Here is a 16,038-nt window from a genome sequence, read left to right on the forward strand (position 1 = left end):
GATTTACTCTCTTTCATGTTTTGATTCTGAAGTACTCTAAATCTTGTGTGTGATTACATTACTGTTGCACTGAGTAATAATGGCCCAACATAAATTTGTGTGACAGGAAAAGAGTCTTGGGGCCAGATTCTGGCCCCTGCTCCAGAAGCATAAAAAAGCCCCCCAAGGGGGATTCTCCAAATGTAGGGCCAGCAAAAGAGCCACTGTACGTAGCCTTGTGTTGCCCTTCTGCACTGCCCTCAGAGTAGATCTGGGAGGGAGCAGGAAGTGAGTGACCATGTTACTTTGCAGTTGCACACTGTCAACTCTTGGCCATAGGCAGGTATTGGAAGGCTGCTGTAAATTAGAGCAGTCCCTGTGAACTGGGTACTGATAGGAGATGTCTCATAACTTGGCATTTCCTTGTTCAAGTTTGACATTCCCCATTGTCCCAAAGCAAACCCTTAAGAACAATCTTAAACATTTTGTTTAAAAAAAATTTGTGGTATTTCCTGGGGTTTTAATACAGCACATGTAAGAAGCTGGGGGGAGAGGATGCAGGGGTGTGCAATGGTACATGTGGATGCTGAGGGTGCATGAGAGCTAACTGCTGGGAGTACAGCAGGTCTTCATTACCTGTAATCCTAACTCTGACACAACGGTGCCTGCATTCCTGGGGTGGGGAAGCCTGTCAAATGCCACATCTGTTTACCTGGGCCAACTGTGGCTTCTGAAGCATTGGAGCCTCTCCTAAAGCCACAGTGCTTCAACAGTGGCAGTCAAGCCCCAGTGTTGGAGTTCATAGTTCCCCTCTCCAGGAAGTTTGGCCATTATTACTTCTGACTGAACTGAGGTCTGCAGGATTTCCTCTGCAGTTTCCTCTCCAGTTTTCTAACCATAGAGCACAGAGAGAAGCCAAAAGAAGGCTAAAAGGGGATATGAGTACTCTCCCTACATACATTATAGGGTAAATATCAGGAGGGTGAAGAGCTATTTAAGCTAAAGGACAGTAGTTGGCACAAGAACAAAGGGAAATAAACTGGCCATGAACAAATTTAGGGTGGAAATTAGTAGGTGGTTTCTAACCATCAGAGGGGAGAAGTTCTGGAACACAATCCCGATAGGAGCTGTCAGAGTAAACAATTTAATTATTTTAAAGAAATTAGCTGATTACTTAAAAACTGAGGAACAGATACAATTCACTTTGCTTAATAGTTTTAATTATATTGCAAGTTTGAAGGGTAACTGACAGTTGTTTGTTAGTGAGAGGGACCTGAAAAAAGGTGAAAGACTCAGAAAAATTTGTAAAGGGCCCATTTAAAATTCATTTAAACTCCTGAATTAACAGATTTAGTTGAAAGTCCTCAGAAAATTCAGTCTTAATAGATTATGTTCTTCAAGTTTGGGGAAGATGCATCATATGAGGTTGAGTGCCTGTTTTAACTGGAAAAATTGAATCCACCCTTAATTATAGAGGTACAACAGGGCCTCTTTAATATATCAGAAAGAGGTGTCAGAGCAGGAGGCCATGGCTCCGTATAGCTGGGTTCTGTTCCTAGTCTTGCCACATGCCTTGGGTGCATCACATTCTCTGTCCCTCACTTTTCTTTCTCTGTTTAAGTTAGAAATAATACTGTGCTCATGAAGGGACTTAATTAGTATTTAAGTGATTTGAGATCCTCTACTAGAAAGTGCTATCAAAGTCCAAGAAATATACATTTTAAAGTATATATGCTGAGATGTTCTGATTTTGTAATGAACTGAGTAACATATGAATCATTAAAATATAGGTCACAAGAGAATTAAGACATGAGCACTCCCTGAAGATCCTTAAATAAAAAGGGAAAGGACTACATTACTTCTGACAAGAAATACCTAAACTAAACTTCCCAAATCTGTGCTTAATTCCTACAAAGAAAGCACAGGCTGCATGGTAAGAGACTATAAAAGGCAGCTGCATCTTCTCCATTTTATCTTCAGTCCTGCTTCTTACCTCTGGAGGAACTTTGCTACAAATTGAAGCTCTGAACAAAGGACTGAATGACCCATCCAAGCTGCGGATGTACTCCAGAGATTTGATTTGAACCTGCAGTTTATTCCATCACTGCTACAAGCTGGAACCAAGAACTTTGCCATTACTGTATATAATTAAGTCCATTTAACCAATTCTAGCTCTCATCTATATTTTTTTCCTTTTATGAATAAACCTTTAGATTTTAGATTCTAAAGGATTGGCAACAGCGTCATTTGTGGGTAAGATCTAACTTGCATATTGACCTGGGTATGGGGCTTGGTCCTTTGGGATCGAGAGAACCTTTTTTTTCTTTTACTGGGATATTGGTTTTCATAACCATTCCTCCCCATAATGAGTGGTACTGGTGGTGATATTGGGAAACTGGAGTGTCTAAGAGAATTGCTTGTGTGACTTATGGTTAGCCAGCGGGGTAAAACCAAAGTCCTCTCTGTTTGGCTGGTTTGGTTTCCCTTGGTGTGCAAAGGAATCCCACCCTTGGGCTGTAACTGCCCAGCTTTAAGTAATTTGTCCTGAATTGGTACTCTCATTTGGGTCCCACCAAAACCAGCATCGTTACATCACCCGCAAGGAATTTTGAATAATCTGACTAAACATTTTCCTCTCCTCTCAGGGAGGAGAAACTTAAACTAGGAAGTGCAGGGTTGAGGGGGCTTGCTAGGAACCAAGATGGATAACTTGAAATGACTCTTCACAATATTTTCTGTTTAGATCTTCCCCCTCTATTACAGAAAGTGCTCCTGCAACTCAGAAAATTGCTTACAAACAAAAATAACCTGGAGAAATGCGATTCTTTCCTGAAGTCAGACCCTAAGCAGCCCATCTTTCAATGCCTGCTGTCAGCCTAAATACTTAGTGGAGATGAGAAGCTGTAACACAGTGGCCTTTGGCGGGACACTTCTGAGAGTATCAATTCAGGACAAATTGCTTAGAACAGGGCAGTCACAGCCCAAGGCTGGGGGTCCTTTACTACTAAGGCACATTTATGGTAAAGTTCTTGTTTCAGGCTTGTAGCAGTGATGGAATAAACTGCTAGCTGAAGTTAAGTCTCTGGAGTACATCCACAGCTTGGATGGGTCATTCAGTCCATTGTTCAGAGCTTCAGTTTGTAGCAAAGTTCCTCCAGAGGGTAAGAAGCAGGACTGAAGACAAAATGGAGAAGATGCAGCTGCCTTTTATAATCTCTTGCCATGCAGCCTGTGCTTCCTTTGTTTCAGACACAAGCTGCCCAGCACATGGCTTGGAAGCCTTAGAGTTCTCTCCATAGACATGTCCCTGCATGCCTTGCTGAGTCATAAGGTGTATCTGCCTTCTCTCAGTGGGTCAGTTGTATCGCTGATAGTCCCTAATGGGCCATCAAGCAGGCTAGGCAGTGCTGATGCCAAACTGTCCAGGGGTGTCACCCAGAAGCATAGCACAAGTTTGAAATACATACATATCTAAAACCCACAATACAAAGGTGATACAAACATATAAAACAAGATTATCATATCTGGCAAATTATAACATTTTTGCAGATATCTTACATGGCATATCTGGCTGATTACTTTCTAGGTGTTACCCCTGGAGCCAACATTTGAAATCCAGGAATAGAGCCAAGGCTTATAACTTTAAATACAAAAATGATACATGCATACAGATAGCATAATCGTAACCAGCAAATCATAACCTTTTTATAAATACCTTACTTGATCTCCTTTGTACAAGATTTGGTGCAACTATAGGACCTTGGTTGCACCAATGATCTATATGGTCACACTTCATGTCAATAACATCATAGGAGCCCTTCTCAATAAGTAGCTTCACAAGCATTGGCATGCAATCTCTCCTACTTGATCTGGCTTAAATCCAGGTGTCAGATGATATTGATATATTTTCTGTAGCAAACTTCTTGCTGAAAAAGCCTATTAAATAACATGAAAATGGAAGCCTCAGCAAGTTTTGTGGTCTCAGGCCCAGATTCACAAAGGGATTTGGGTGTGGTGATGCTCAGCATCACAATGCTTAACTTTCAGGTGCCTTGAAAATCACTGGAATCCACAAAGCCTGGTTTAGGCACCCTATACAATGCAAGGGGAACAGACAGGTGCCCAAGAATGGGATCTGTAAAAGCCAGCACACTAGACAGGAACTCACTTAAACTAGCCAGTTGGAGATGCCAATGAGAAGTATGTGTGTTAAGCCAATCCCTCTCATGGAGTTAGGTGCCTAAGCCATTCTTGCCTGTTCCTCCTCTGTTTCTTGCATTGGTGATGCCCCTGCCACCTCTCCAACTCTTACCCCAGTGGTTAGAACACTTATTCAGGATATGGGAAACCCAGGTTAAATTCTCTTCTCTGCCTGATGGGGAGAGAGGATTTGAATGCAGGTCTCCCACCTCTTACCCCTGAGCTATGGAATATTCTGATGTGGAGCTCCTCAATCTCTCCCACTGAAGCTGCTCCACTTCAGAGAAATAAACATTGGAGCAGGGGGACTGGACCCTGGGTCTCCCACTTGGGTGCCTTAGCCACTAGGATGTGGAGTCATTTTTTCTCTCTCTCTCTCTCTCCCTCCCCATGACTCTTTATTTATCCAAAGTGGAAGTTTCAACAGGAGAGATTAAGAGTGACCTACATCATAATATCCCATATGTGGGTGGTTACAGCATGCTCCTGATGGGTGGGAGACCCCTTGTGATATACCAGTACACAATCCAGACTGTGTAGCTGTGTCATCCCAGCTCTGTAACTTGTGGTGCCCTTTACAATGCTTTGCTGCTGTAGCCACAAACCTGGCCTGCTCACAAACAGTCACCACCATGTAAGTGTGTGTGTGTGTTTGCTGCAGCCAGCCAAACACAACTTGGCTCTGACCAGCCTCAGTTTTGCTGCAGAGTGACTCCAACACACCCCCAGTCTCAGATCTTCCCCTAGAAATGTATGCCCTGTACTGCCCAGCCCTCTCTTGGACAGTACAAGTATATTATGTCTTATTCTTTTAAGGGAATAATATGCCAGTTTACTATTTTAAATAGTTACCTGGACACTTTCATTTTAATACACTGGATTAGATAAAACAAATTTAACTACAAAGAGATCGATTTTAACTGAGTACAAGTAACAAGGCATAAAAGTCAGAAACAATTACAAGAAAAATAAAGGTAAAATGTTTACTGGTGACTAACAAACTATATTAGGTCTAGTCTACAGTAGCAACACTAAAGCGCTGCTGTGTGGCTTGTGTAGTCGCAGCAGAGCACTGGGAGACGGCTCTCCCAGCGCTCTAAACGAGGGGCATAGCTACCAGCTGGGGGGAGGGATCGCTACCGGGGGAAGGGATCGTTCAGTGGTTTGAGCATTGGCCTGCTAAAACCAGGGTTGTGAGTTCAATCCTTGAGGGGGCCATTTAGGGATCTGGGGCAAAAATTGGGGATTGGTCCTGCTTTGAGCAGGGGGTTGGACTAGATGACCTTCTGAGGTCCCTTCCAACCCTGATATTCTAGGATTCTAAGGGAACTCTATGTTGTTTCTTTGCTAAGATGTAGATTTTTGCCCCGTCCCCTTTCCTGCCAAAGAATAGCCATTTTGAAGGTAATGGTCCATCAGCCTTGTTTACACCTGGCTGAGGTGTCAGCTTGTCCTTTGTCTCTGAGGAACTGGCTTGGCCACTCCCCAGGAAGTTCTCAGGAAAACATACTTTTAGTCATGATTTCAGTTTGTTTATAACTTCACATATAACACTTCTATGTGCATTTTGCCATGATATGATTGATCAGCAAATTATACCTCACAAGACATACTTTGTACAAACATTATTACAATAGTGTGTAGGTTGAGCAGTGTAACTCCCCACCCTCCGTGGAGTTTGTGCACCGCTGACCTCCAGAGAGCATAGATGTCTGTGTGTCATGCATAGAGATGTGGTTGTTGATGTTACTATGTCTGTCTTGGTAATGGTCTTGACAATCAGGACTGAGTCCAGAAACACACAGGGAGCCAGTGGAGGGTCTGGAGCACAGACTAACATGATCCCAGTAGCCCGTCTCATGGCAGGGGCTGTCATATTCTGCATGAGCTGGAGCCTCAGCATTGCATTTGCTCTCATTCCCAGTGAGTTTCAATAAACTGTAAACTGTAAACAGTGTGGAGGTGGCTAATGTACTGAGCCCCAGGAGATCCTCCTCCAGGCCGAGGCAAAGTCTACTAGCAAGCTCGAGGTAGACGGAGGTTTATGGTTTTGTTGTTTTTTGCCCTGTGCAAGACAGATGCATTGTGTGTGCTTAAATGTAATTGACTGTGTCTATTTTAGGTACTTGTATGGTACCATAGTATCTAAGCTTGCATTGTTAATGTATTAACCCTCAAGGGGTAAAAAAGTACAGTTTTCACAGATGAGGAACTGCAGCACAGAGCGTAAGTCTACACTGCAATTAAAAACCTGCTTCTGGCCTTTACCAGCTGACTTGGCTAAGGATAAGGAGCTGTTTAATTGCGGAATAGATGTTTGCACTAGGGCTGGAACCCAGACTCAGGGACCCCATGAGGGGGGAAGGCCCCAGAGCTTATGCTCCAGTCTGAGCCCACAGTGTCATCTGCTGTGGCTCAGTACAACAAGGAATTTTTATGGCAACTGGAGAAAGAGGGCTTCGGGGTGGATGTCAGATGCTAAGAGGAGAAAAACCGTGGGATGAAGGATTGGTAGGCACTCTTGAGGAAAGGTAGCTTTCCCTTCCCAGTTTTTAAGAGGAATACATTATTTGTAATTAGAAGCATTAGTTTTAAAAAGAGGTGATTATGTTAAAAAGAGGTGAATATGTTAAAATGGCTGTTAGGCCCATACATTCCTGGGGTAAGTTTTTTTAGCTAGACATAAGCCTTTAGATTCTAAAGGTAATATAATTAACAGGTCCTTTGACAAGTCACAATGTACAGTGACCCATCTGAGAGCAAACTGAAACACTGATAATTGCTATTGTGCAGAAAGGGAAAAACAGAACAAGTACCTTCTCTGACACAAAGCAGTGGACATGGTATACCACGGTCTGACCTGCATTTCATGATCTCCTTCTCCTGTAGGTGTGTCTGTCTGAAGTTCTGGAAAAAATTCAACTGCATCTGCATTTAAATCCGTCTGAAATGTTATGCTGTAAAAGAAAATCATACTATGTAGCTGCTGCTTGCATTTTTGCTTTCACTTTGATGATTCTGTATTATCTTTGGACACAGGGGCACTCTCTCCTACCAAATATAACACCACAAGAAGGCAACCTCTGTAGAGGAGAACTTGCCAGCAATACAATCACAGCCATAAAAGGTACTAGAACTTTTATCATTGCCCCATACTTCGATAATAGAAAAAGCAAAATAACCCGCGTGATTGGGATTGTTCACCATGAAAAAGTGAAAGACCTTTTCTGTTGGTTCTGCTGCCAGCCTGATGGTGAAATATATGTATCAACGGCAGCAATAGATGTTCATTCAGATCGATTTGGATTCCCTTACGGGGCAGCAGACTTGCTTTGTTCAGAACCTCAAAACTGTGATCCAAACTTTGTATCCATCAGTTGGGAACCTAAAGGAAATATTGACCAACTACCAAGGTTTGAAATAAAAAACCGCAAGCCTGAGACCTTACCCATTGAATTCACTGTGTGTCTCTCTCCCATGTTTGGAAATTATAGTAATGTCTTACAATTTATACAGGCCATGGAGATGTATAAAATTCTTGGGGCACAGAAAGTTATTATCTATAAGAACAGTTGCAGCCAATTGATGGAGAAAGCCTTGGAATTTTATATTGCAGAAGGAACCATTGAGATAATTCCCTGGCCAATTACTTCATACCTCAACGTTTCTTCTCGATGGCATTTTTCTATGGATACCAAAGACATTGGCTACTATGGACAAATCACAGCTCTAAATGACTGTGTTTACCGCAACATGTACAAGAGCAAGTTTGTGCTTCTTAATGATATTGATGAAATTATTTTGCCCATGAAACACCCAGACTGGAAAATTATGATGAGTGGCCTTCAGGAGCAAAATCCAGGGGCTGGCATTTTCCTCTTTGAGAGCCACGTCTTCCCTAAAACTGTATATGCTTCTACTGACATATTCAACATTACATCCTGGAATGCTGTGCCTGGTGTTAACATCCTGCAGCATATTCACAGAGAGCCTAACAGAAAAAATGTATTTAATCCTAAAAAAATGATAGTTGATCCAAGGAAAGTGGTTCAGACGTCAGTCCACTCTGTCCTACATGCCTATGCAGACAGTGTGAATGTTCCCATTGATATTGCCCTTATTTATCATTGCCGGGAAGCCCTTCAAGGAAAGCTTCCTAGAGAATCCCTGATTAGGGATACAACTATCTGGAGATATAACTCATCATTAGTCATGAATGTTAACAAAGTGCTACAGAAAACAGTGTTCTAAGTGCGGAAAATGAGACCATGAGGGGGTGGGGAAGGGATGGATTACCAATATGTATAGATTCTGAAAGGAGGGTCCCAACTAAGGTCTGCTCCAGCTTGAGGTTCTCCTTCCCCAGGACTTTCATCCTCCTTAACACCACAGAGGCTATCAGACCAGGGATGGGACCACTCTACTGTGCCCCAGAAAGTGTCATCTATGTACCTCTGTCTCCCTTAGCTCTGCCAGTTCAGCCACTCTGGTCTCCAGAGCCCGTACTCAGTCTGAGGGCCATGAGCTGCTTGCACCAAATATACACACATTGCCTATTTCTCAGATGCTGTCTCTAGGCTCTCATATTTCACTCAGTTTAATTGCAGTGGAGAATTAAATTGAAGTGATCTGAGTCTTTTTCACAGCTTCATGGGTCGTTGTAGATCGTCACAAGGTCCCACATGCTTTAGATCACTGGTAAATGTATTTATCCTTATCCGATGTTATAAAGCTAAGGTAACCCCGCTGGCACCTAACCCAAAATGGCCAATAAAGGGAACAAAATTATTTCAGATTGGGGGGGGGGGGGGGGGGGACAAAGGGTTTGGTCTGTCTGTATAATGCTTTTGCTGAAAACAAATAAAAAATGCAGCCTCACAACTCCTGTTAAGTTAGTAAGTAATCTAGCTAGAAATGCGTTAGATTTCCTTTTGTTTAATGGCTGGTAAAATAAGCTGTGCTGGATGGAATGTATATTTTTGGTTTTGTGTCTTTTTGTAATGTAAGGTTTTGCCTAGAGGGATTCTCTATATTTTAAATCTAATTACCCTGTAAGGTATTTACCATCCTAATTTTACAGAGATGATTCTTTTACCTTTTCTTTAATTAAAATTCTTCTTTTAAAAACCTAATTAATTTTTCATTGTTCTTAAAATCCAAGGGTTTGGGTCTGTGTTCACCTGTACAAATTGGTGAAGATTCTTATCAAGCTTTCCCCAGAAAAGGGGGTATAGGGCTTGGGGGGATATTTTGGGTGAAGATGTCTCCAAGTGGGCTGTTTCCTTGTTCTTTGTTTAAAATGCTTGGTGGTGGCAGCATACGGTTCAAAAACAAGGCAAAGTTTGTACCTCGGGAAAGTTTTTAACCTAAGCTGGTAAAAATAAGCTTAGGGGGTCTTTCATGGAGGTCCCCACATCTGTACCCTAAAGTTCAGAGTGGGGAAAAAAACCTTGACATGGCGGTAGAGGTGGGATCATTTTAAACCAAAGATCATTTTGAACCAGAAGCACAGCAGGATTTTAAAAGGTTTTGTAAAAGGTGATTGCAGCTGTAAATTCTGTCTCTCTGCCTGGGGGACAGAGCAGCAGGCATAACAAAAGGTGGTTACCCTTTCCTTTATATTTATAACAGACTTATTCACTGATTGTTGTCTTGTCTGCATGGGAATTTTTAATTGCACATTATCTGTAACTTGGGTCTCCACCAAGTGTTGTTTCCAATATCCTCTATAGATGATATCATGGTATCCTCCTGCACTGAGGATACCTCTCTGAGGCAAGTTATTAGGAAGCGACAGGAATAGTAACGAGGGATTTGATTTTTAGAAATATAGATAGTTGGGTTTGTGATGACTGGAAAAATTGCTGGCGAATTGCTGGCTGAGCGTGAAGGTTGTAGACCTCACAGAACATCTAGGCTGAGTTATGTACCATGCAAAGGAGGAGCTGGGGGTTGTAGTACCTACATGTACCAATGACCTAGGGCAATGGTCTCCAACCTTTTAACACCCAAAGACACTTTTTGAATTGAAGGGCAACCCAGGATCTATCCTGCCCCTTCCCTGTTTCCTCACTTCCCCAGGTGGGTATTGTAGTTTTAAGAATGCTTGATAAACAGATTGACAGAGCGAGACGGGTACCCAGAAATCACCTTCTACAGGACAGGCCCCATAAGGAAAACAGAACACCACTGGCCATCACTTACAGCCCCCAGATAAAACCTCTCCAGCACATTATCAACAATCTACAACCTATCCTGGAAAACGATCCCTCACTCTCCCAGACCTTGGGAGACAGGCCAGTCCTTGCTTACAGACAGCCCCCCAACCTGAAGCAAATACTCACCAGCAACTAGACACCGCACCACAGAAACACTAACACAGGAACCTATCCCTGTAGCAAAACTCGTTGCCTACTCTGTCCCCATATCTACTCTAGCGACACCATCAGAGGACCAAACCACATCAGCCACACCATCAGAGGTTCATTCACCTGCACATCTACTAATGTGATATATGCCATCATGTGCCAGCAATGCCCCTCTGCCATGTACATTGGCCAAACCGGACAGTCCCTATGTAAAAAAATAAATGGACACAAATCGGACATCAGGAATGGTAACGTACAAAAGCCAGTGGGAGAACACTTCAATCTTCCTGGACATTCCATAACAGATTTGAAAGTAGCTGTACTTGAACAAAAAAACTTCAGAAACAGACTTCAAAGAGAAACAGCAGAACTAAGATTCATTTGCAAATTTACCACCATTAATTTGGGCTTGAATAGGGACTGGCTCATTACAGAAGCAGCTTTGCCTCTCCTGCAATTGACACCTCCTCATCTATTGTTGGGAGTGGACTACATCCACTCTGATGCGTTACCTGGAATGCGTTACCTAGGGAGGTGGTAGAATCTCCTTCCTTAGAAGTTTTTAAGGTCAGGCTTGACAAAGCCCTGGCTGGGATGATTTAGTGGGTGTTGGTCCTGCTTTGAGCAGGGGGTTGGACTAGATGACCTCCTGAGGTCCCTTCCAACCCTGATATTCTATGATTCTATGATCGAATTGGCCCTGTCAACACTGGTTCTCCACTTGTGAGGTAACTCCCTTCTCTTCATGTGTCAGTATATTTATGTCTGCATCTGTAATTTTCACTCCATGCATCTGAAGAAGTGGGGTTTTTACCCATGAAAGCTTATGCTCAAATAAATGTTAGTCTTTAAGGTGCCACCGGACTCCTTGTTGTTTTTCTGGATACAGACTAACACGGCTACCCCTGATACTTGGCTCTGGGAGGAGGCTCAGGGCAGAGGCTTTGGGTGCAGGAGAGGGTATGGGGTGCTGGCTTCAGGAGCAGGCTCAGGGTTGGGGTGCAGGCTCCCAGCAGGTGGCACTTACCTCAGACAGCTCCCAATCGGTGGCACAACAGGGCTCAGGCAGGCTCCTTGCCTGCCCCGGCCCTACTCAGGCACATCAGCACCTCCTCCCCATCACGAGCCGGGCCACCCCCCCACACACACACCCTGCCAGCCAGTAGTGCACAACGTGACCATGCCACTCCCAGAAGGGACCAAAGTGCCCCTGTGGGGGGCACATGGCTCCGCATGCTATCCCTCTCTGCAGGCACTGGCTCTGCAGCTCCCATTTGCCACAGCTCTCTGTTCCCAGCTATGGGAGCTGCAGGGGTGATGCCTGCAGGCAGCAGCAGCGCGTGAAGACCCCTGCTGGCTGCTTCTGGGAGAGGCGTTGGGCCGCGGCAGGCAGCCCTGCTGCTTCGCCGCAGCCGGAGATCACGATCGACTGGGAGAGTCTCCAGGATCGACCAGTTGATCACAATCAACTCGTTGGTGACCACTGACCTAGGGAAAGGTAGGAGAGAAGTCCTTGAGGACTAATTTAGGCTGCTAGCTAATAAGTTAAAGTTCAGGACCTCCATGTTAGCATTCTCTGAAATGCTTCCAGTTCCACACACAGGGACAGTTAGGCAGAACTGCAGATTCTCAATGCATGGATGAGACAGTGGTGTTTGGAGGGCGGGGATTTAGGTTTATTAGGAACAGGGGAACCTTTTAAGAAAGGAGAAACCTATATGAGAAGGTGGGCTCTACCTAAGCCGAAACAGAACCAGATTGCTGATATTTTAAAATTAAAAGCATAATTGAGAAGCTTTTAAATTAAGAACTGGGGGAAAGCCTACAGGTGCAGGGCAGCACATGGTTCAGACAGCCACATCCTTTAGGGGAGGATTTATTAAAGGGAACACTTTACAACCTAGTGTAACCCGTCTGCCCATCAGAGTTGGCAGCAACAAGGGCCGGGTTCAGTATCTGGGGGTTCCATTCCAATAACACAATGCAAAACCGGCTCGAGTCCCCACCCAGTGACCTGGGACAAATATATACCACCCCTGCTGGGCACCTCCAAGAGGCATTACTTCCCCTCTCGCAAGCACAGAGTCTGAGTGTAGCAAAAAGGCTTTTAATAACAGAGAGAAACAATGTGGCATTATGTTGGGGGAACACCACCAACCGGATTCATAACACAACCCATGAGCAAAAACCCACCCCAAGCAAATTGGAGCATGTCCTTTCCCTTTGGTTCTTGAGTCCAGCAACCCAAAATCACCCAAAGTCCCAAAAGTCCAATAACCCAAAAGTCTCTGTCCCTGGTCAGGGCAGCCCCAGAGTTCGAAAGTTTATCTGCAGAGTTTTACCTCCCAACCGGGGTGGAGATGGGGGGGGGGGAGGTTAAGGGGCACCTTACGTGGTCCAAAGCTGATTGCCCCACCTCTCCATGGGGCTCCGCTCTGCCAACCACCCCCATGAGCTGCTCCAGGCATCCGACAAACTGCTCTGCTCCATCAGCCACGCTGCTCTGCCATATATCTTCAGGCTCCCCCACTACTTAACACAACGCTCAGTGATTTCAGCTCTTCCTAAGTTTAGCTCTTTTGTGATTTCAGCTTGTGAGCCTCAGTGCTGGTGCACCATTAGCCCAAAGTGAATTCAGCTCAGCATCCTGTACCTAGACTCCTAATGAAATCAAAATTAGCTCTGATAGTGGAGAGAGGAGAAAGTGCAATTAGCATGTAAGGCCCTCATCATGAGGCCCATGCGACCAAGTATTAATACCTGTCCCCAGCCTCTCTCCAGTCATAGAATATCAGGGTTGGAAGGGACCTCAGGAGATCATCTAGTCTAACCGATCAAAGCAGAACCAATCCTCAACTAAATCATCCCAGTCATTCACTGAGTTTTGGAACCCATGACCCTTGCCTAGCGAGTGCTGCTTAGTTGATGGTGAGTCCCTCCATCATAACAAAAGGCCGAGTACAGTTCCACTATCCTTGATTCACATAATCAGGATAATAACAGTTTATTCCTGCCCCAATAACAGAGAAACTGGGGCTCCTACAGCAGCCAAAGTGACCATCTAGGCAGGGTGGGTGTTCCTATGCAAATGAGATCAGCCCCTGAAGTTCTTTTCCACAACCCACCATGACTCACCACCAGATGTCAGGGGAGAGCTCATCCTGACTCTGCTTACCCTAGTAAAGAGGAGAGGATAGAAGTTGATAAAGTACAGTTAGGAACTGAAGAGAAACAGTCAAACAAAATAAGAGTCCCATTCAGTTACATCAGATGAAGCAGACAAAAATTTACAAATTTCATAAGTGCTTGTATACATATGCAAGAATTCTAAATACTAAGATGAGTGAACTTGACTGGCTGGTATTAAATAAAAATATTGATATAATGGGCATCACAGAAACTTGGTGGAATGAGGATAATCAATGGGACACAATAGAGTGCAAAATATATAGGAATGACCATGTAGGTTACGCTGGTGGGGAGATGGCGCTATGTGTGCAAGAAAACATGGAGTCAAACATAGTAAAAAATCTAAAATGATTCAAACTGTCTCATAGAATCTCTAGGATCAGAAATTCCATGCTTGAATAAGAAGAATATTGCAGTAGGAATATATTATCAACCACCTGCCCAGGATGGTGATAGTGACTGTGAAATGCTTAGGGAGATGAGAGAGACTACATAAACAGAAAACCCAATAATAATGTGGGATTTCAACTATCCCCATATTGACTGAAAACATATCATCTCAGGATGGGATGCAGAGATCAAATTTATTGACACCATTAATAACTGCTTCTTGGAGCAGCTGGGCCTGGAACCCACAAGGGAAAAGACAATTCTTGATTTAGTCCTAAAAGGAGTACAGGATCTGGTCCAAGAAGTGAATATAGCTGAACCACTGAGTAGTAGCAACCATTATGTAATTAAATAGTGAAATGCCTGCAAGCTGCATGGAAAAACATTTTAAAAATACCATAATAGGCTCAAATTGTGGAACTTGTGGCCAGGGGCTGTTGTGACGGGGGGGTCAAAAAAGCATTAGATAAATTCATGGGGCATAGGTCTAGTAGTGGCTATTAGCCAAGATGGTCAGGGATGCAACCTTATGCTCTGGGTGTCCGTAAGCCTCTGTCCTGTCAGACCTTCTGGCAGTCAACAGGGGATGGATCTCAATTGTCCTGTTCTGTTCATTTCCTCTGAAGCATCTGCCACTGGCCCCTGTTGGAAGACAGGACTCTGAGCTAGATGGACCATTGGTCTGACCCAGTATGGCCGTTCTTATGTTCTTAATGCATGGTGATCAAAAGACCTGAGGTACTAGGGAAAACATACGTTTCTTAAGAGTGGCTGCTAGAGCTAGATTTAGGCATCAGTCATAGGGTGACCAGACATCCCGATAAAATCGGGACTGTCCTGATTTTTAGTTCTTTGTTTGAATAAGCAAAAATGCAGTAAAAAGGAGTGGAATAGATGTTTGAGAGAGTGTGCTGGTTTTTTAACTTTAGATGGCGTCAGGGTTCCCTCCCCACTCTGAACTCTAGGGTACAGATTGGGAACCTGTATGAAAGACTCCCCCCAAGCTTGTTTCTACCAGCGTAGGTTAAAACTTCCCCAAGGCACAAATTGTTTGCCCTTGGAGGGTACGCTGCCACCACCAAGTGATTTAACAAAGAATCAGGAAAAGGACCACTTGGAGTTCCTATTCCCCCAAAATATGCCCCCCAACCCCTTACACCCCCTTTCTTGGGGAGGCGTGAGATTAATATCCTAACCAATTGGTTACAAAGTGATCACAGACCCAAACCCCTAGGTCTTAGGACAATAGAGAAATCAGTCAGGTTCTTAAAAGAAGGATTTTATTTAAAAAAAAAAAAAGGGGTAAAAAAAATCACCTATGTAAAAATCAGGATGGAAAATAACTTTACAGGGTAACAAAAGATTCAAAAACACAACAGAAGTTCCTCGAAGCTTAGTTTCAAAGTTACAAAAAACAGGAATAAACCTCCCTCCAGCAAAGGAAAAATTCACAAGCAGAACACAAGATAATTGAACACATCTTGCCTGACTTTTACTTACAATTTTTGTAATGAGAGACTTTTAGGATGGTTTATAGGAGAAGAAGTTTTCTGACCTGATGCTTCTCTGCTTCCCAAGAGACCACACACAACAAAGCCTCCCCCAAGATTTGAAAGTCTCTTCTTTCCCCATTGGTCCTTTTGGTTAGGTACCAACCAGGTTATTTGAGCTTCTTAACCCCTTACAGGTAAGGGGGAATTCTAGGCTACCCTTAGCTGTGTGGTTATGACAGCTGGCATTAAAAGGGCTGCCTTTTTCAGCTGCCCCTAGGTGCCTAAAAATGTTAACTGGTCTCAGCTGTGTGCAGGGGCTCTAACAGGCAGCTTTTGAGGAGAAAAAGTTGGTGCTAGCTGGTTACTTGGAAGGAGGCTGTTTTGTTTCTAGGTGGAGGAGGGAGAGCTGTGAATGCTGA

At 43.9% G+C, this 16,038-nt stretch overlaps 1 protein-coding gene across 31 annotated transcripts in view; it reads left to right on the forward strand.

Annotated features, from left to right (window-relative positions):
- Positions 1-16,038, forward strand: part of SLC2A8 (solute carrier family 2 member 8) — a 92,195-nt gene that overhangs the window by 41,441 nt on the left and 34,716 nt on the right. For 14 of the 31 annotated variants that reach the window (XM_078849171.1, XM_078849170.1, XM_078849169.1 and 11 more), the window contains one exon: positions 7,069-8,986. The exons of 2 other annotated variants lie outside the window; for them this stretch is intronic. In XM_078849171.1, coding sequence (XP_078705297.1) covers positions 7,069-8,430 — 1,362 coding nt within the window. In that variant the 3' untranslated portion in view covers positions 8,431-8,986. Of the gene's footprint in view, positions 1-7,068; positions 8,987-16,038 lie in introns of those variants that run through there. 15 more of the 31 variants (XM_078849181.1, XM_078849162.1, XM_078849160.1 and 12 more) reach the window with 2 other exon arrangements.

The sequence above is a fragment of the Lepidochelys kempii genome, chromosome 16 (assembly GCF_965140285.1).
Source record: "Lepidochelys kempii isolate rLepKem1 chromosome 16, rLepKem1.hap1, whole genome shotgun sequence".
Lineage (NCBI taxonomy): Eukaryota > Metazoa > Chordata > Testudines > Cheloniidae > Lepidochelys > Lepidochelys kempii.